At 34.2% G+C, this 22,429-nt stretch overlaps 1 protein-coding gene across 1 annotated transcript in view; it reads left to right on the top strand.

Annotated features, from left to right (window-relative positions):
* Crag (DENN domain-containing protein Crag) overlaps window positions 1-22,429 on the top strand; it is a 37,327-nt gene that overhangs the window by 551 nt on the left and 14,347 nt on the right. Inside the window, exons 3-22 of the mRNA XM_068766702.1 lie at window positions 1,145-1,309; window positions 6,135-6,374; window positions 7,063-7,150; window positions 8,997-9,156; window positions 10,039-10,230; window positions 11,451-11,552; window positions 12,022-12,194; window positions 12,465-12,556; window positions 12,630-12,751; window positions 13,154-13,268; window positions 13,488-13,573; window positions 14,090-14,254; window positions 14,622-14,838; window positions 15,361-15,547; window positions 16,597-16,783; window positions 17,544-17,710; window positions 18,236-18,354; window positions 19,495-19,593; window positions 21,074-21,181; window positions 21,671-21,780. Coding sequence (XP_068622803.1) covers window positions 1,145-1,309; window positions 6,135-6,374; window positions 7,063-7,150; window positions 8,997-9,156; window positions 10,039-10,230; window positions 11,451-11,552; window positions 12,022-12,194; window positions 12,465-12,556; window positions 12,630-12,751; window positions 13,154-13,268; window positions 13,488-13,573; window positions 14,090-14,254; window positions 14,622-14,838; window positions 15,361-15,547; window positions 16,597-16,783; window positions 17,544-17,710; window positions 18,236-18,354; window positions 19,495-19,593; window positions 21,074-21,181; window positions 21,671-21,780 — 2,894 coding nt within the window. The remainder of the gene's footprint in view (window positions 1-1,144; window positions 1,310-6,134; window positions 6,375-7,062; window positions 7,151-8,996; window positions 9,157-10,038; window positions 10,231-11,450; window positions 11,553-12,021; window positions 12,195-12,464; window positions 12,557-12,629; window positions 12,752-13,153; window positions 13,269-13,487; window positions 13,574-14,089; window positions 14,255-14,621; window positions 14,839-15,360; window positions 15,548-16,596; window positions 16,784-17,543; window positions 17,711-18,235; window positions 18,355-19,494; window positions 19,594-21,073; window positions 21,182-21,670; window positions 21,781-22,429) is intronic.

The raw sequence follows: 22,429 nt of genomic DNA, 5'->3' as shown, positions 1-22,429 counted from the left end.
CTACCTATATGGTATCCATCATATGGTTGTTATATAAATATGTGAGACAATTATCGAATGATAATAATGGTTTTGGGGAGAACTTGGAAACATCTTGAACAAATGTTGATACTTTTATAATTGAAAATATTTGCAGTGTATCATCAGTATATATGAATTGTTGTTCTATTTTTTAAAATTGGCAAGCTAATGATGCCTTTACATGACCAACAATGTCTTTTTGCAACTGATATTTAGTCTTATATATACAAAAAGTGGCAATGAATTGGATAATGATAAATTTTGCATTAAATTTAAAAATAATATTGTAACTTGGATAAGTTTCAAAAAGCAGCTATGTGGAAATGTAGTATTATTTACAATTGTTGACACCCACACAGCTGAAGGACTGCTTTATTACATTTGTCCTGTAAATGTAGTATAATCATTGTATGTTATTTGTAAATTACAAGATTTGATTTCTATTTATAGTTTCAACAAATAAGTAGAAATATTTTATGTTAGACATACTATGTCATTGATAAGTGTTTTTATATTGGCTTCTAATAGTCAGATCAATAAAGTTGCCTTTTTAATAGTATTGAGAAACACCAGAAAGATTCTGTTTCAATAATATTATAAGATACCTTTGTGGTAAGCATCATGTTACATTCTCAATCTTGCACATTAACTTATGGTTCATTCAATTTAATGTATAAAGTGAAATCATAAGGAGTTTACTGCTTTATTGTAAATAGTTTTTCAATTGTTCATCAATATGAGAAAAAAAAAACTAGTACTGCAAAAACACAGACTAATTTAAAACTTGTGATTATAAATTTTGCTATTGATATGGATTATCTTTAATGTTAGTAATTTTAATGATAAGATGATTGTATCTTAAAATATTTATTTATTCATGAATATATAATAAAAAATAAATAGTTTCAAGAATTCTATCATGTTTTGCAATTACATTAATTTTAGAGTTTAATATCTTTTTACACACTCAGAAAGCAATAATAATAAGTTCTGATTTTCGGTATTATAATATTTTTATGAAATGTTTTTGAAAATTTTTCATGTTCATTTATTTTCTAAGTGAATGGCTAAGATGAAAAAAATCTCCCACACATATAAATAAAATAAATTATGTTCTTTGTAGGTGTTATATTTCCTAGTCTCGGAGAAAAAGTACCAAATGGGTATGAATTAGTTGAAGAAACCCCAACAGGACTGCCAGCAAATTTAAATCATGGGTCTATGCGATCAATTGAATGCTTTCTTTGCTTGCGGAGAGGAAGGGATCGACCCCCCTTGGTTGACCTTGGTAAGTTTAAATATAATTGAATAAAAATAAAATAAAATGTACATATACGGTATACTTGTAACAAAATTTTGATAAAGACAGTGATCTATAAATTAACCCTCAGTCCATATTAGACATGGGCTAGGTAGCAGATAACTAGAGAAATTTGAAAATCATTGCCATTTTATAAAAAAAATGAATATTATAGATCTTGCAATGTTTATATTACCACCATGATAAAAAATCATCATTTAATTTTTATTATGTTTGTGTTACTTTCTTGGGTTGTTTAACAATTGACAAAAACTTCTGTTGCAAGGGCAATAGTTGTAAATGCAAAATAGTGCTTTTTGTCAAAACTGAAATTTATCACAGCATCCAACTTTACTGGTTTGCAGCAGCTTATAATTTTTAATTTAGACCAATTTGAAACCATTATATAGCCAATAACATGTGTGTGTGTGTGTGTTACAGAAATTATTGTACTGAAACTTCATTTTTTATTCTTTTAGTGTATAAAGTACATAGAATGATTACAAATAAGTGTACAAAATTGTAATCATATTTACTATTTGCCAGCATTAGGCTTTAAAGCATTTATACACATTTCAAATTACCCTGTATAGTGATTACTCTCAAATATGTTACTTTAATTTATTTCTATTAGTTTGCAACAGGCCAATAACTTCTGGCCGTACAAAGTCTACAGGGACAGATAGTAAATGATAATTAATTGCAAAATAAGTAATCTGAATTTTGAAAACACTTTATGCACATTACTTTATTTATTAGAAATAATTGATTTTGGACAGGGTGTACTATACATTATTTGACAACAAATGAGGTAAATGTTCATCACTTTCAATCTTTTAAACATATTTTCATTCATCCTGTCTATTATAATACTGACCAAAAAGTAAGGCATTTTTTATTGTATATAAATTTTCTTTTTATTCATCCAAATCAATTTCATCTTCTTAAAATTAATCCACGTCGGATAAAACAACCAACCAACAAACGAGCTAACACTTTCCGATCCTCGAAACAGTCAGTGTAGTCCTTTTCCGGTACAGCCTTCAAGATTTTCTATTAGATTTTTATCTTCTCAATCTTGTCAGCACAGCGTCCCTGCATTGGCCTTTTGAGTTATGCTGAATAGCAAGAAGTTGCACGGTGCCAAATCAGTTGCGAAACGATATCAGTCGAGTTTTTTTTTCCAAAAAATTAAGTGATTCTGGCACCAATCGAGATTATGCGCTTTTGAGACACAAAACAACCTCCAAAATGGTTTAGGTCGAGCGAAATGATATTCCAACTTTTGTAAAACAGACGCTAGGCAAATGTTACATACAGTCCTATCAACATAGGAAAAAAAATTACCTGCCTTTCTAATACCTGGGAGTTTTATATGATAATTTCAACTTACTTTTTGATCACAGTGCAGTTATATTTATTTTTTAGGTTTGTAAATGACAAAATAATAATCATTAAATGTTTATTATAATAGAACCAGTAACATGATTTATAACATGTTTAAACATCATTATGTCTTACATAACAGTTTATCTGCTACAACATATTATAGATTGTCATTAACTTAATTTGGCGTGAGCGCTGTCGCGACGCGATTTTAATATGCATTAGGGCACTGCACAAATGGTTTAGCGTCGCAATAGAGGATATACAGCATATATAATGTGCAATCTTATTATTGAAATACACTTATTGACCTGCATTTTGTAGGTATCATATTGTCATTTAGAATCACTACATAGAATAAATAAAGTACTGTATTAACAGCTTTATTATTTTTAATTTATAATCGGATTTTAATATAGGCTTAGTTTACATTTTAATATAGCATTAACATATTTTTTTGCCAAAATTTAAATACTCATATAAAAAATAATGACAGATCATGATGATAAATAAAACAAAAAGACACTCATGCTAAAATTTCGTATTGAAAATCTATGTAATAAAGTTAATTACATATACAGTAAATTATTAAATAAAGCAAGTGGCTGTATACTAATAATTTGTCAGAAATTTGAATTTGCAATATGTCTTGAGAAGAAAAAAATATTTGGCTATTGTGCGACTTGTAAATTATTTATGTACTACAAGTTACGTAAAAGTTACGCAAAAAGACGTCTAATCTGTAGATAAGAAAGATAATATTTTACCCTAGAATCACCTGCCACACCTCTTGGGTACGCTTTTTTATCTTTCCTTATATTAATACATCGTCACACTCGGTGCATCACCGTTTTTGGCGAAATTTTTTAGACTTATTTGATTTAGAAAGCAATGGGTTAAAGATGATATGAAAGGATAAGATCATTTGAAAATTAATCAAACAAACCGTAGCTCTTTAAAAACTTGGATCTTACTATTCCGTAGATGTATGGATAGTTTCGAGGTGGGGTACTAGAAAAAAATGTTTTGCATCTTTTGTACGACAAAAAAACGTCTTAATATTTAAGTAACACGGTTCTTCTTCAAGTTCTATTTTTTTACGAAGAGTCTTTACGTATTTTACATTGCTTGCGAAGACGGTGGTAGTTCGAGACGTTTATCAGACAAAATCTGAGTTAAAAGAACTCGAAGGAGGAGCCCATGCACAGACAAATCCGCAACAATCTAAACCAGTGGTTCTCAACTTGGGGTCATGCCCGAGAAGGAGGTACTCTGACTTTTAAGGAAAGCAATTGCAAATGAAATTTGCACTCGAGCAGCGAATGGGCGATTTAAACTGGTACGACGCTATGGTCTCATTATTTCCGATGTGCGATACGATACTTTTCTCGGAACCACCTTCGTGGACTGGGCTCCGTTATCATAGCGAATAAATCTTTCAGTTCACTTCAGTAAAACCAGTACTTGACAGTATATATAGCAATCGGAAGTTTTAGAACCCTAAAAATATGGAGGAAGATGATGAATGAGATTACATTGATTTCCGATGGATTACGGCGGGAAACGATGGAATCATATTATCTACGAAAATCGATAGATTTATAGAGAGCGACAGTGATGTTGAGGGTGAAGCTGTGGAAGGTGCAAGTGATTCAACATGAGAACTTTGCAACGACTACAACGAATGAAGGTTCAATAAATAAACGCTGCGACGACTTTTTAAATCGACCGGGTACTGTATCAGCGCTGCGTGAGTGCAAATGGTTAAATTAAAAATTATATATATTACATAGGACTGTATAACAATTTGAAGGTAGGGCATAGTACCAAAAAAATTGGGAAACATTAATCTAGACAGTAAAGTATATGTTGCCATCCGCATAGCAAACAATTGCAACCGATAGCGCAAGTTTCTTAATCGGATGTTGATCCATGGACTACCACGACTCTCAGAAATTAGAATTATAATACGAGAAGGAAGATGCGATTTTGTGGGCGCTATATAAGAAAGCTGTGTTTAAATAGAACACAGACATTTTAGCATATTTAACATAAAATTACACTATCTATATTCTAAAAATTTCATGTATGTATAAACAGCGTTAAAATAGAACAATGATATCAAGGTTTTTATGTGAAAAAACGATAAACCACAAGAGGTACAAAAGTCGAACACAAGTCAACCTTGAAGCAAACTATATTATTATTTTTATTACAGTCCTTGCTCAAAGAAGCCATATCAGTGATCAAAACGCATACTTTCTAAAAATACTTAATCTTATATAGGTTGATGCATTTTGCATGAATATGACAATCATTTTATAAAGATTAATGATGGTAAAATTTAGTAATTATTAAATTGGATTAGTATTTAGGAAAGCACCGCCATACTGTTATTGACACACATAATTTATTGTTAACACATTACTGACGGCATTAGCGTTTCAACAGCATTCGCACATTTGACCGGCTGCTCGGCCATAGATTCTCCCTGGCGCCGGCTAGGTTTTGGTTTAGCTTTCGCGCCGAAGTGTTTGTGCGGTTCGTATGTTCAAATAAAATTGTCTACTTTCTGTTATTACAGGATAATTAAATTTAATAAAGTACTTTTATTTTAATGATAATTGATGGATACCTGTCGGCAAGCGTTGGTGGCATAAAGTCGAATAATCGGCTACTTGTCTGTAATGTGTTAATAATACTTTTATTTTGTTTATCTTTGTTTATTTTCGAAGTCGCCAAGATTTTACCACAGATCCCTTAGGTGCACGCTCTATGCACTATGCACTAAACTGTGAAGATAAAACAAGGGTACTTGAAACGGGAGATTGTTTTGCTTAGCATTAAGTTTTTAATTGAAACGAAATTATGGGATGCTATTTTATTATACAAGTTGATTAGTCATAGGCGTAAAAACTCTAAACGCGGGAATGTATAGCTTATTTGCCGTCAATTAATGTGTATTGCACACCCAGTAGAAAAATCAGAAATAACAACGTGAATGTAATATAGTACTAAAACGTGTTTTCAAATTCGGATTACTATGTAATAAAAATTATTTTTACTTGTGTAATATTTTTCCCTGCAGACTTACTGTACTGCCAGAAGTTACTGGCCTGTCGCATTCCAACAGATTATTAACTTTTTCATTTTATTATTCACATAGGCTCATTTATTGTTAACACTCGTGTATGTCATGGGAAGGATGCCAGAAGAGTTCAATTTGATAGAAACAAGAATCAGATTGAACTTTCTTACACTGGTATCTTTCATCTTAAAGCTACGAGGGTGTGTTCTAGAGGAAGCTAATAGATTAATGTAACATATGTCAAAGTGATGACTTTACTGGAAATAGGTGTAAAATATTTTTTTTCCAATCAGTCTGTATATCAAATAGTTTGGATTCTTCAAGTAATGCGTTTTACAGGTGTAATGTACGATGGCAGAGAGCGGTTAATGGCGGACGCGGAGATGGTTATGGTGTCCGTCGGTGGTCGCGTGGCGAACGTCAATAATTCGAGTGCGAAGACGTTTATCACGTACCGTCGAGCGCACCCGTCGGCGCCGTGCAACGCTTTGGTGGTAGTTGATGTTTGCGTGGTGGTGGCCAGCCGCGGTGAAACTCCACCGCATGCCTTCTGTATGATCGACAAGAACTTGAACAAAGGTACTTTGCTTTAATTTCATTCTATTGTACAAGTAGGATGCATAGGACAAGTATTGAAAAAAAAAATTATCCACAGATTAAATACTTTTAACTAAATATTTTCAAAAAATTCACGATTTTCATTTTTACTAAGTTTCAAGAGTATGAATCAATTCAGTCCTTTCTATTAAACGGGTTTTACCAACGTGTGACAGCCCATGGAGTTTCCATCGAAGCGACCACGACTCTTGCTATCTTAAAAAAAAATTTCGGTTTCCAAATAATGTCTTAATGTCCTGATATAGATGCTCATAGAACAACACGAAGACACTTTTCAATTAATTTCGTATAATTTTTTTTCATAATTATTTCAGTCGTAGGACGCCCACCGTTGGGCATTAGCCTCTCCCACAGATTTCCAATAGGACTGGTAGGAAGTGGCCTACATCCAGCTTCCTCCAATGACCTTTACAAGTTTGTCTTTCCACCTTCTGGGTGGACGTACACTGAAGGAAATGCGACACTCTTATTTGACAATCTCTCAAAATTGCCTGGATATTTTCCATCGTTTGTAAAAACCATAGACATTAACTGAATAATCTATTCTATATTTATATGTTAAAGTCGGTAAACATACATCACAAGGTCAGCGAACAGTTTTACATTTTTATCTATGTATAATTAACAAGTAATTTGTTTCCAATCTCAGGTTTAATAGGCAGTGACGTTTTCCTTTGCTACAAGAAGTCAATGAACCGCCCGCCTCTAATATCATACAAGCCAGAAGTACTATTTAGGTAAGATTAATAAATATGTTCTAAAGAAAATATGTAGTGGGATTAGTAGTATTATGATGACGTTTTGCGTAATTTTTAATTACTTTTATTTCTAATTTTATGAAAGCCAAAAATAATTCAAGAAAATCAGAGTGAATACTGGTGGTATTAAGAATAATAGTGCTACCGAAATCCTTGTATCGAGCCGTAGGAAAGAAAAAAAATGTGGCAAGGTTGGTGCCGAGGAAAAATGCATGAGCGCGAGGGGTGCCGGCGGACTGACGGATAGGAAGTCTAAACTCTTCCCCGTCCTCCTGCGTGCATGCCTAAGACGGCAGCGGTTCCGGAAGCACTATATATTACTACGCAACATGACATGTGGTCACATTGAGAAATGTTATAAAACATTTCATTGGATGAATGACGATCTCATCTCCATACAATCCAGCAGTGACGTTCCTGCGTTAGGGGATTGAGATTTGTGATCGAAGGTCTTGAGTTTTATTCTCGAATTACAATCCTATATAATTCACACTTTGTGCATTAATAATATAGGATTGCCACTGCCTATATACAACTTTCCAAAAGATGGGCAGCAGCGGGCGATCGCTAACTCGCCTGCAAAGCGAGACGATAATGGTATGTCCCCTCATAGATTCTTTGGGGATGGCCTTGCACTGGTCGTCTATTAGCTGAAACGATGACGAATACAAGCTAAAGCTTTATTTAGATGCATCTGTCGTTTACATGGTGCGGACGGACACGTTCTCTTGATCTTAATTAGATCTAGAGTGTTTTGTGCAGATTCTTATGTTATCAGTCGGAAAACCTGGCAACAAAGAGATTGAGGCTCCGTTTAAAATAGGAATTACATAAAAATAACTTTCATACCTTAAAACCGCTATGTGTAAACGCATCTTTAATTTTCTTTACAATTGTTGACGCCCACTACAATCATCTGTCTCTTTCACTTATAAAAGACTGATTGAAAGTCATTTTAACTGTGTCCAACGAATATCCGTTATCTACGGAGTTTTTTTTTTTTTAAATTAGAGAACGATAATGTCCACGAAATACTGCTTCGCGGGCGGCGATAACACACAATAGTACCAATGTAGATTTTGCGATTTAATTATCTAATTAACATGTTCAAAAGGTTGAAATACTCTACACGCTTAAAAACGAGAATGTGTTTCAATGTTTGTTTTAAGTGACCTCATTTATGGTACGTAAACAATATAAAATTGAGTCAATTGATAGAACTCTCTCAGAGCGGAACCGGTAATTAACGTCCATTTGCAAGTGTGCCTTGTTCCATTTTAAACAGAAATATAGTGGCACTATACAATAGTCTTAGTTCAACAGCGTAATGTTCAACTTTTAAAACCAATTCATGTTCCTATTAGAAAGAGACATAATAATTTTTTTATTACATCCTTTCTCCAGCCCGCTTTGCGAAATTATAACGTTCATTAAAACCCCTTCAACCCCCTTGCGATTGGAATTTCGTATAATTCAATCTTAGTTGACTGTTACTCGGTAAAAGGAATATTCCTACAAAATTTTCTGTCTAAACATCTAACTGATATCATGATGAGTTGACTAGTTTATAAATAAGAAAGTCTATTTATTACAAACTGATTCTTCACAATTTTTTATTATTTTGACAACCATCCATTGACATGTGTCATAAAAGAGCGCTCAAAAATTAAAAAAGAAAGCAAAGGTTACATAATATTCAGTCTCATCCCATATATATTTTAAATTTCATATTACATGTGTGAGGTTCGTGACTTTATATGTAATAGGATTTAAATACGCTATCTCTTAGGCAATAGATATTATAGTGAATAATTTATACTTACAGGTACCCAACAGTGGACAGACGTAGTTTAGCCTTTCCCACATCCGTGCCGCTGTTCTGCTTGCCGATGGGCGCAACGCTGGAGTTGTGGCCGAACGACGCGGCCGCACCCAAGCCCGTCTTCTCTACCTTCGTACTAACCGTCGCTGACGCTACTGACAAGGTTAAATATTATTTTGATTCTTAACGTAAATTAATGATTTATTTTTTTTAACCAGTTATCATATGTTAAAGTCTTCTGAAGACGCTAGACGCCGGCCGCAATGTTTGGTAGAGACCTGTGTCCAGTTGTGGAAGTCATATGGTTGAAATCGTGATGATAATTTTGATTATTTTTGTAAATGCTTTAATAAAAGGAATTTGATTAAAGCATTTTACTCACTAGGCCGAGAAAATCTGGGGACAGTGCAATGTAAACCTAATAAGAACCAAAATAATTAATTTAATTATGTATTCTCTTTCTTTGCACAAGGTTTACAGGCCTTTATCACAGAGATCAGGTTGGCTACAATTACGTTTATTAAAAGTTGCCTTGTAGTGGGCGTCTGTCGGCGAGACACGATAAATCCATATGAAATCTATATAAAGTCGTGTTAGCTTACACCATACATATAACACAAGAGTGGCTGGACCAATTGTTTATTATATTTGTGTTTCTGAATTGGTCTTAGTCTGAAAAAGGATAACCAGGCTAAAATAATTTATATAAATCAGACTAAAATATGGTATTTTATCAAAAATAAAATTAATAATATTTAAAGACGCAAACATCAGTGATAATAGTGACATGTATAATAAAATGCAACTGACAGTTTAAATACTGTTTATGTGTATGATTTATTTTAAATAATCGAAAAATTGATCGGTAATGTTTTCGGTATATGCATGAGTTATTGTTATAATAACATATTACGACGATACTAGCTTAAATATGTTTGACTGTTAGGCGGAACAAAGTTCCCTGGTACCGTTAGTATTATATAAAGCAAACAATCAAACACAAAAACTAACAATCTTAAATTATTTATTGGGAAATATTTTTTAGGTTTATGGATCTGCGGTGACCTTCTACGAGCATTATCCACATGAGCTGCTATCTCCATGGCAGCAGGAACAGCTGGGCTGGCGCGAGGGCGTGTCCCACGCGACGCACTCCACGCACGTCATCAAGTGCATCTGCCTTCTATCGCGTTGGCCATTCAGCGATACCTTCGAGCGCTGGCTTCTTTATATCCTTGTATGTACTACAACTTATATAATTATCTTCCAAATTGGCCTATGATTGAGCACTTTAGAATAATAGGATCACTGCTCCTTGGGAAAGTACAGCGAGACGGAAGGAGGGGGGAGGTATCTAATTGTTAACGGAGTGGCTTTAAAAGCAGACTAATTTATAAGCCCATAACGGTATAGGAGTGTCTTCCCTATCTCGCTGGACTGATACACAAAGCGCGGTACAGCGGTTTTGGTAACTTTAACTGTATTTCCAGATAGAGTTAATGCTATAAAGTACATAATTTATCTAATCCACCTTAAAGGAGCCATTCATCTTGTCGTGTCATTTCTATTTCAAGCTAGGGATGCGTTTACATGTTGGAAAAATGTCAGTTAATGTGTTATTTGCGCGATGCGTATGTGTTCTCTTGCTTTCTATTTTAATTCCATGTAATAATCTAGATTGTAAATGTAATGTTGGATAAAGAAATAAATTTATAACATGAAAGCAGTATAATGAGTGGCTTTATCACTGGATCCATTTTTTATTGACAACCACAAGACATGGGAAACAAAGGACAAACAAATGGCGGGTAGTCGACATGTAAATTATACGAGAAATATGATAAATTTACAACATATAATCTCAAAAACAACAAAAATTTTAAATAAATAAAAAAAACATTGAATCAATTCGAAGAAATTCGCACATGTCTCTCTAATGCTAGCGCATGTTAATAATTAGTTTCAACTACAAATTATTACTAATTATATATTATTGAGACATAATAAAGTAACAAGATTAGTAGGACCTAGATACTCTTTGTAGATAATGGATAAAGATGGTTACCAAAAAATCTTATGTTGATTTAGGTAGCTCTCTCTTTTTTGAAATATTGATTTTTTTTATTTCAAAACAAATTGCTTTGAAATATTAAATTCATTTGTCAGAATGTCACTTGAAGTTGTATTGTTTAAATATTTGACACTAACGGTGAAGAAAAATCATCCTGAAAAAACATGTTTTTGGTTAAACTTCAAAAGTTTCTCACATCTTAGCTGTTTTGGGCTCATGTGCCGGCCGGCATTACGGCCATAATAGCAAACCTGTGTTCATAAAAAAGTATTATTATTTAGTTTATACTACTCTATAATCATATTTATGAATTATAAAATCTTACATTGAATTTTCTGTAAAATAATGTCTGTTGAATAGTGTTAATGTTTAATATCTCTTTCCAGGAAATGTCATGGAGGCAAGAACCTTTGAATATTCCAATCGAACGATATATAACGCACTTGTTGGAGGAAGTGCCGTTTCCCGAACCGCGTATTTTGTTACAGGTAATATAAGGAAATTGTTAAAACCACTTGTAGCTTAGCGATAAAGTGTAGCAATTTTACAAAACCGCCATGACACTAATCTCAGGTTGCTTTATCTCCTGCATAATTTTTAGTACAATAATAGGCTTTATTAATCATTTTTGCCTTAACATTTACAAGGTTTTTTTAAATTTTTAACGGGATTTTATTAAAGAAGCTCCATAAAAAAAGAGTTGTCTTAAAGAGGATGGATAAACTTTATGTACACGAAAACTTGTGTTAAACTTTGCGAAAACGAAAACTTATCTAAACATAATCTTGTGATCAAAAAGTAGGGTCAATATGTTTTTAGAATGTATATTCATTATTTACTGTTCCAAGTCAATTTCTAGCCAAAGAAAAAAATATCTGTCTCCTTAATTCCCGGAAGTTTTAAATGTCAATCGCACCTTACTTATTTATACATTAATTTTTTATAACATTTTGTTAGCTATCGGCAACGCACCCACACGAGCGTGTGGTGGTGACAAGACGCGATGAACAGCCGCTGGTGCGAAGCGGTGCGGGATTCAGGCAGTTGCTTCTCAACCTCGGCCCTGACAACTGCTTGCTTCTGCTCGCGCTCGCCATCACCGAGCAGAAAATACTCATACACTCGCTCAGGTACCACCAGCTCCATAGATAACATGTACATGCACTAGGTATAGACATAGTTAAGGTCGCGAGAAGCAGCTGGATGCGGCGTAAGGCCGGAAGTCAGTATCGACTGAAAGAAGAAAAAGATTTTATCGGTGATATAAAATAAAAAAAACAAAATGAAATTTTTACATTACGCGTTATAGGGTCATGTGAGCGCGTTATACGGGAATGCTATTTTTTAACTCTGAACTAATCTTGTAGTGTAGATTACTGTACAATATATCTCGTTTGCAGACCGGACACTTTGACTGCCGTTTCGGAAGCTGTTTCAAGTCTCCTGTTTCCATTCAAATGGCAGTGCCCATATATACCACTCTGCCCTTTAGGTAAAGTCAGTTATTTTTAATAGACATTTTTATTGTTTATATATGAACAATAATCGTGAAATATAATTTTCAGGTTTGGCGGAGGTGTTACATGCACCACTACCGTATCTTATTGGCGTGGATTCCAGGTTTTTTGATCTCTATGAACCGCCACCTGATGTGACGTGTGTAGATTTAGATACAAATAATATTACAGTGAGTATTTTTTTGTATTAAACTTTACAATATCAACTTTGTATCAATGGTATTGGCCAAATATTTGAATGCATGCCTAACATCTTTAGGCTGTTAGCTTAGTAGAGGAAGCACTGAGCGAATAGGCAAATAAGTCAGATAACTATATCTGTTTGTGCGCTGGTAGACTGAAATACTTTTCTTATCGTATCTAGAATTTATTAGACAAATAAAATTTTGGTTTATATGCATTTGATCAATTTCAAATGTAAACAGTTTGTTGTATTGTTTTTAATATTTAATAATAATGTAAGTATAGTGCTTGAATTAATTTTTATTTAATCTAACAGTTAAAAATAATTTTATCCGAGTTATTTTTTCATTTGACTTGTGACCCTAAGATCTTTCTCATACTTATTTTAGATATGCGAGTCTCAACGCCATATATCGTTGAAACTTCTTCCGAAACGGCAAGCGAGGGCACTGCGACACACGTTGGAACAGCTTTACCTTAATATTCGACCAGGTACGTTATTTTGTAATGTGTAGCAAAACAGTTCTATCCACATTTATAATTCGATTCTTACCTGAGAAATCTGCAAATGCTACTTGGGTAACAATGCAAGCCAGTTAAAAAAATAGTAGATTATAATGGCAGAGAGTTTTAATTATTATAGACTGTAAGAATTAATTGTCTAGAGGACTATCTAATTTTTGGTTTTTTATAGGTAATTGAAATTTTGTTTTCTTTTTCAAGCGTCCCCAATTCAACGAATGAATAACAAATTTAATGGGGAACCAACTACGAGCTTAGACAGAGATTTTCAAAGGAGAAAAAAGGAGGTAATGATAAAATTGTAATACTAAAACTGTTTGTCTTGAAGTAATTATAATATTACTGAATTGTATAACATTACTGTAAAATCCGAGGAACCAAATTACTGAAAGTATATTTTTATTTTAGTTTCCCATACCAGATAAATTCTCCACAAGAGATTAAATTGTTTAATTAAAACTAGAATTGTTGCGTTTTGTAGGGTTACTTGAGAATAGCCTAATTTCTTAACTTTATTTTGTGCAAAAAAATATATTTTTAATTTTCCAAAATGTTACTATGTCCTTATTTTCCTGCTAGTTAAATACTATAATGACATCGAAACCGCTGTATGGTGCATTGTATATACAGTCTAGATGGGTGGATTGTCGGCAGTTTCATGCTTATGATATATTTTCGGCCCCCACCTCCGCGCACTTACCACTAAAGATACGGTATAGCGGTTTCTGTAGCAATATTGTAAAAGCCTTTTTATTTCTATCTACTAAAGTTTTCTCCATAAATGTGTACTGTGTTCTTTTCAGCAAGCATTGGAATTGAAAATACAAGAAGCCTTTCTACGCTTCATGGCTGTGACTCTGCAAGGTTACCGCAGCTATCTCATACCGATCACCAAGGCGCCCACGATTGGTACGACTGACCCTCATGCACTGTTTCACATGGACGCATTTCTGCGCTCTAGAGACAAGGTCAGTACTATAAAATATTTTTAACTTTACAAATATATATTTTCAAAGTATTAACACGAAGGTAGAATAATAATTTTACAAAAAAAAAAAACGGGAATAATTATGTTAAATAACTGATTGTGACTTTGTCTTAAAATATTATCTGCCTACATTAATATGTAAAGATAAAATTTTAATTTCTTACATTGGAAAGCAGAAAAAAACTTTCGTGGATCCCCGCTTATGAATTGTAAATCTCCATTTTTTTCCCGTGTGTTCCTGGGGCCACCTCGAACATTTTGGGAATTAAGGTCTTAGATAAATGTTTTTGCTTTGCAAGATTAAAGTAAACATTGTTATTTAACAGCCTTAATGTTTTTTTTCATAGACGCAGCAACGTTTTTTCGCGCTAATGATGCGCACGCAGATGTTCACGCGTTTCATCGAGGAGCGCTCGTTCGTCTGCGATGCGGATCAGGGGCTGACATTCTTCGACGAGTGCATCGAGCGCGTGGCGGCCAGCGACGAGCCGCTCCTCGGCGCCGACACCAGCAACGCCTCCGAGAGGACAGTGTTCGTGTTACCGCCGGACCCACCCGTCCCTGGTACCTATACATTACTTCTCTTTTCTGGTGTGCTTTTTCAAAAAAAAAAACACTGGCGTCATGATACCTTTAAAGTGGGTTCAAATAAGATGAAATATACCAAATCCTAAGCATCTTAAGAGTGTCATATTTCACTATAGTGCTTCGGTGCGCCATAAATGCTTTTTTTCTTGACCCCTCCCCTCGCCGCATCTTCCTAGGGCGCGGTACAGCGGTTTCGGTAGCACTACAAGTCGTACTGTACATAGTTAAGCGAGCGTTATCATTGTTAATATTTAAGTGAAATATAAAATAAATATACTAACGAACAAATAGGGCTATGTGTAGTGATATATTGTGCCAATGAGATATACCCTCGTTAAAGATAAAACATATGCGTAAATTACACATACATGTATGCAAGTGTGATGAGTCTGAATTTATAACCTCTTTTTTATGTGATCCTTGACGACAGATATCAATGAGGCTGTCGAAGGATTATTGAAAAGATGAAGATGTGATGACAATATGCGTTGTTTCCAGAACAAACATATAGTTATACAAATTTCGAGCTGGACGCGGAGCTGGTGGAAGTTAGTCGCAACTGTGGTCGCAGCGGTGGAGGGGCATTGCAGAGTCTGCCGGCCGCGGCGCTTGCATCTGCAGAGTCGCTCGCCGACGCCTCGCCTATGGCACGACGCACTAAGCAGGAGATAGCGGCCGCACAAAGGTACCTGTGTTACAAACTGTGGTACAAACAATACAAAAAAATCAGCGTTGTAGAACCTGATAGTGCTACAGAAATCGCTGTACCGCGCTTAAGGAATGCGCGCGGCGAGGCGCGGTGAGAATCAGCTGCTCCATTCCCTAGGTCTGTCTTCCTCGGTCCCCATCTCGCCGAGATTTCCTAAATTGCGGTAAAATTTTGGTAGTCACTATAAGACGTATATAGGCTGGCGTAGCCAAGGTTGCGGATCGGTTTTCGTGTCGATCTTTGGGGTAGCCCGTTGCCTTTCAGTGGACGTCTATCGGCACAAAAGAAGAATACTTATGACCTTACTTGAATAAGCACGCCATTCTGTCTAGGATTTTAAAACATAGAGACACTTCATTGGAATGAATAGAGTATATTAGTTACGAAGTATTTTTTCTTCCATCGACTTATGGTATGTTTTATTTTTTAAATTACGAACTATCAAACTACTTCCTACCAGTAACATGATCTATCTGTCGGATTATTGGCTAATACCATGATAGGCGGTAAGGTAACACATAGCTGAGTAAGGGTTCCCGTAGCAGGTAGTGCTCACACATGATTTATACTTTATTATAACTAAAATAGACAAAGGCATTCCTCGAGAGAGAAAATAGAAGGGAAATCCTATGTGCTGTCACAATTCTAGTTCAACATATGTAGGCTATATTCGATTACTGCTGGATGCTGTTAGCAGTTCTGGCTTTTACAGTGTCTTCGGGCTCGTATGTATTTTCTTGAACTAGAATCTCTTGAATCCTTTTATAGCTATCATAAGAGGGAAAGGGTGAATGAGGGAAAGAGAATCAATCATAATGTTTCTGTACTAATATTGCCTTACGTTAAATGAGATATAATGTAAAAGTTATTAAATTTCTATTATCAAACCCTGGGCAGCATAGTATATAAATAAGCGGTTTATATAACATAATTTTTTTGTTAACAATAGTTGCATCAAATAATTGTTGATTATTACTTTACATAATCATTCTTTATAGGACGGCTATATAAGAGTGAATTTTCAGACTGGCACGGAAAGCAAGCCTGTCGCCCGAAGCTTGGGCGAAGTGTCTACTAGGTGCTTGTTACTCGCTATACTTTCTGGCGCTGCCTTGTCGTCTGATGCTGTACCGGGGCAAAGAGCATGCAACACTGAGGGCTGCTTTTGAGCTATTGGAACGCGCCACGAAGCTAAGAGTGCCTTTAGATGAGGTAATAAATTTTTTACAGACCTCTTGTAACTAAATTTTAAGCCTTGCAATGTGTAATGTTCACAGGAGATCAATCGGTAATAAAATTATAAAAAAAAAATCACTTAATTACATCTTACGAACATAATCACATACACTATATGAACTGCAGTCAACCATATATGGTGACCCTTCATAGTGATTTTCTAAATAACTGTACAAATATATAAGTAATTTTATTTCCTACTCTTTTAAATCTGTTTTGGGATACTTCTAATAAGTAAAATTAATTGATTGCATAAGTTTTAGTTTGTTTTGACTGTACTTTTTTATAAAGAAAAATATTTCAAAAATAACTTGAAAAAGTCACTCTCTAAAGATTTATTTTCAGATTGGTTTAGTTACTAAGTCTATTTAAAGAAGACATGGTTTTATTCGTTTTTTTTTGTAATAATTGTAGCAATATTCCACCAAATCAATACTCATATAATAATCAAATTTGGTTTTGTTTTGCGTTATAATGTTATTGTAATATAAGATAGAATATAGTTTTAACTAGCACCATATTCTTGATAAGTTTTTTGCTTGTTATTACGTCATATATGTCAACGACACTTCACAATACTTTACTTCCAATTAAAGCCTAGAGAGATGCTATCACTAAGTAAACCTCATACTCGTCCACCCGCTATAAATTAAATACTAGAGGGCAGAGACGCTGAAATTCATTGTTTATTCATGTATTAATCAAGAATAATAATAATTTATGTAACTATGTTCAGGTGTGCTACCGAGTAATGATGCAGCTCTGTGGCATCCATTCGCTGCCAGTTCTGGCTGTGCAGCTTCTGTTCCTCATGAAACGGGCCGGGCTGCAGCCAAACGCGCTCACTTATGGTTACTATAACCGTTGCGTGCTAGAGGCTGCGTGGCCCAAGGATATGCCTAGGTAACTAATTACAGGATTAAAAAAAGAAACTAAAAAAATCAAAATGCTTTATCCCTAGAAGTCAAATATCTATTTATTCTACTACCGCCTTCGAAAGGCAGATACGCGCCGAGAAACAGCAACATACTTTACATTTGTTCTTTTCAAAAAGGCAAAGATGGAGGAAGCAGAACCGTTTAGAAGATTTATGATAATACATTTTTTTAAACTTATTTTAAGTTTCGCAATCTTGTGGAAACGTACACTCAACCCCACAAAGAATTTCTGAACTCTGATGTTACTTCTAATGATTAATCTAATAAGTAGCAGTAACGTAGTCTCCAAGTATCTAACATATATCTTAATTGTTTGTTCAAAGTTATTTGAAAAGTAATAAATAAATACTTAAAATTTTAAACTGTTAAGTACCTACAAAGTTTTCCGTTTATTATTTATTGAGTACAAATGTCGCTTAAAACATGATTCCATAAAGTTTTTTTAATAAAGATTGCACTTTTCTTATAAGTTTAATCTCCATTTTCACAGTGGATCTCAGTTGCTGTGGAACAAGCTACGTATAGCAGTAGTGGGTGCCGCGTTGTTCCGTAAAGCGGGTGCGTTGAGGGCCAGTCGTTCCGCTGGCAATATGCAACACAACGTCCCAGGTTCTATTCCAAATTTAGTTATTTTTATTTATTTCTTGCATTGACGGTTACATGTAATATTTCTTACGAATTTAATTTCAATTATTGTTCTTGTATGTGTTTATGTTCATTTCAATTATCGTTCTTGTACATCTTGTATGCGTTCTTGTATAAGTGGAGTTCATTGTTTCATAGTTAATTACTTCTCTGGATTTAAAAATGGGTCTAAAATCGGTTATAAGTTAAAATAATATCTAATAAGCTTTTAAAATATCACAGAATTCTAGAATTATCTAGATCTTTTACTAATACTACATAGAAAGAATCCTTTACTATTTGACTTGTTCTATATGACAGCTTTAGTTGTTTACATAAAGATATTTTTTTTATTCAACATTGGAATTTTTTAGACGATTCCCATTGATCAATTTTTAAAATCTTTTTTATATTAGACTTTTCTCTGCTTTGCAATGGTTGTTATGGAGAAAAAGCAGAAAGAACTTCACAACAACACATATTTTACCATACCGATTAAAGCAATTACACTTTCTGTCAGATATAGCCTAAATGAAAATAAATGATCAAACGACATAATTGACAAGGATGCTTGTCATTTTAATGATCATTTATTGTATAATGTACCTTTTCCTTCAATTAACTTTTAAAGTGCGTTTTGAATTTTATTAAAAATCCGATTTCGTTTGTGAATGCACGATGAAAATTGACTACACCAAGATCAAGTGGTGTAGTCAATTTTCGTATTAAGGTCGTCCCCTATTTTTGGAATTTATTGACGTTATTATTAAGAAAAAATTTGTAGTATTCTTAGTTCAGTGAATGGTTCGACAGAATTTTTTTTTAGGCTTCGGGAACTTTCTAAATGTTATAAAAGTGCGAGTATCGCAACGATGAGGATACGATCGAAGTGACAGTAATATCTATACTCTGCTAAATGATACTGAAGTGAGTGATTTGGAAGAAATACAGCGGTCATTTTAGCGAATTGTTTGCACAATTACTTTCCAAAGGCATTCAGAGAGCGTTAATTAAATTTTTAGTTAAGCAAAAAATAATAAAAAACTACCTATGGTATTTTAGTACTCACTATTTGGCAAAATATTAGAAATGTTTCGATCACTCAAGATTATTGTATGTTTGCAGGAAGTAGTAATACTTTGCCACGTGTCCGGGTATCGGGTGAGCTGGAGGTACCGCCGCCCTTACACGAACACGCCCGCAGTCGCTCCAGTATAGACTCAGGTAACTCTCTAAATGACATTTCTTAAACATTACACCAGAAACTCTTTTATATCCATAATAATTAGATATCTATTTTCCGATTACAAAAATTTTCTTAACATGCACATAACACAAGTTACACTTTCAAGAGTACGTGACGGCTCTTTGCGAACTGGTTGAGTCATCTACATTCCTTTATCGGACTACTAGGCGCAGGCAATAGTTTCATCCATACGTTGTGGATATGCCCAAAAGAAAAACTAAACTACGAATTAAACGGTTTGACAGCTCGTTTTTGGTGAGAGTCGCCAAGATTTAGAACGACCTGCCTGGGTCTATTTTTCCTAAAAAGTTGAACTCTGGAGCCTTAAAGAGTAGAGTGAACAGGTTTCTATTGGATGGGCGTGTACCACCTTCGTCGTCATCTACACTTTCCATCAGGTGAGATGGAAGGCAAACGCCTATTCAATTACAACTATATTAAAAAAAACTACACACAATACACACTGTGAAGTTTGTTTTATTATATACATGTGGTAAAACAAAAAAAAATGAAAAGGATAAAAGAAAGTGTAAAGACGCTACATATACATTTTTACATTAAGATATTTCTTTTTTTATTTCTGCAAGATTAAGAAACATTATAAAAAAAGTTAGCACATGTGTTTTTACACACACTGTCAAAACTTGTTAGTCTACAGTCTTAAGAGATAAATAATTCAAACTTTTTTTGTTTTAATGTCTACCACGAATTATGTGTTTTCTATTCCGTATACTGTAAGACTGGTCAAATTATCATATTGTTTTTAATGCAATGCTTATCGTACTGTTTAGAATTTAGAGTACATAATATTTTTTGTTTTATTACGTTGTAACGCCCCTATTTTCAGGTTTTGATTCACGTCAAATATGTCTCGGGAAGAGTCAAACGTTTTAATTCACTGTGTAGTTTGATTACTGTGTTTTTACTATTTTCTTCGCAATTTTACATTTTTTTCCCAATATACTCTAACATGTTTTTGTGCGGTGTGTGTAAGTCATTGCAAAAAAGAAAACGCGAATAAATATTCCGAAAACTTTATGATAGGATATAACAAATAGATTTCGCAACACGTTAAGATATTTTTAAATTCTGACGATTGTTGGTTTGAGTGTTTATGAAGAAAAAATTGTAGAATTTGAGCCATTCTTGAGTTTTGCGTGTTACACGTTTCGTCGTTTCAGCCCACCAACGCCCATTGCAAGTGAGCAGCGGAAATCCTATATAATTAATGCGCAAAATGTGAATTATATACGATTGTATTCCGGAAATCGAACCCGCGACCTACAATCGCAAGTATCAGTCCTTAATTGCTGGGCTACCACTGCTCGATACTAGTGATGATACTGATGATATGATGATGATACGTTTCATGTTTTTTTGTTGTTTTTTCTTAATTAAAATAATTGTTATAGCATTTATAAGTAAAATTTAGAACTATACGTGTTTAATATTATTCAGCTGGCGGAGTTCTGGAAGCGTTGTGGAAACGCGCCAATATCGTGCGGGCAGCGCCAAGGAGGCCCCGAGCGCACGCCCTCTCAGCTGCTGCCGGCATACTAATATCAGGTAATTCCTTTATCCGAGACCAGAGGTGGCCAGACATTTTTTTTCATAGACTGCTTTCAAAATTTATCTGTTTCTGGTAGACCCCTGCATACATTTCTACCATTTTTCTAAATCTCGGCAACAAATGCAAATTAGAACTATCGATAAAAATTTTCTTTTCGGTGCCGACCGCAAAATGAATAGTTTTCGAAAAAAAAGGGAATTGACTGGTTAATTAATTACTTATAAGTCTCGACGCGTAGTAATTATGGATTATGAAAGTTTTATAAATAATAGCATTTTAATTTAAATTTTTACCTCCTTACCTCAATAGGTGAATTTTAGGCAACATTTTAGCTCCTCGCAGACGAATGAAGATAAACATAAAAATTTTACACAATGTAATGTTTTAAAAGTGTAGTTCAAAGGAATATGATTTTTTATAAATATTTTTTTCTAAATATGTTACAGTTTCAACTAAATATGTTAAAATTGTATTTCTGTCTGTAGGCTTGCCGTCTAATCAAGACTTAACCGAAGTGTCAAGGCCAAGAAGTAATTCATTAGGTAATGAGGACACAAATGCACCAGCACCGTTGTCTATTGCAGAGAAACGACAGGTAATGTTATTTTTAAATCCACCATGTCAGGACATATGTACACCAATACCAATTACATTCTATCAACAGTAGTTATGTATCCTTATTAATTAGTATTTATATGCACTATCTGTTGGTCCTTTACGAATTTAAATCGATGTCCATATTATGGTTAGTAAACAGTGATAAAATGCTTAATAAATACCTTTCCATTTAGGATTTTAAAACCGCGTTTTGCAATGAACAAGTATTGTTTTTTCCGTTGCTTTGTGATATATTTCTTGTTCATTACTTTTAGTGAAAATTGGGGCAAATAAAACTTGCAAAACTGAAGTAGTTATATAAAATATTCCCTTTTTGTCCAAACAACATTAGAGTGCAAACTGACCTCATAAGTAGGTGTTGTTGGTATCCTACTTATAATACCTCACAACCTTTACAGCTTGAAAGGATGTCGTTATAGGGAAGCTAAATACGACTAGTTTCTATCAAATTGGGTTCCTCCGGACTTGTTCTCATTATGTACATAAGTTATCACTAAATGATCTTAAGTGGATAATAATAATAATAATAATCATCATGTTATCCAATAGACGTTACAAGGTATAGACCTTCCCCAAAGATCGCCGCGACCGATTGTCGTCGGTCCACTTAGTCCACCGGGTCTTAA

This window comes from Battus philenor, unplaced genomic scaffold (genome assembly GCF_028537555.1).
Source record: "Battus philenor isolate CCGP_79_NKW_IND1 unplaced genomic scaffold, ilBatPhil1.0.hap1 SCAF_21, whole genome shotgun sequence".
NCBI lineage: Eukaryota > Metazoa > Arthropoda > Insecta > Lepidoptera > Papilionidae > Battus > Battus philenor.
This window is presented reverse-complemented; position numbering and strand designations above follow the sequence as displayed.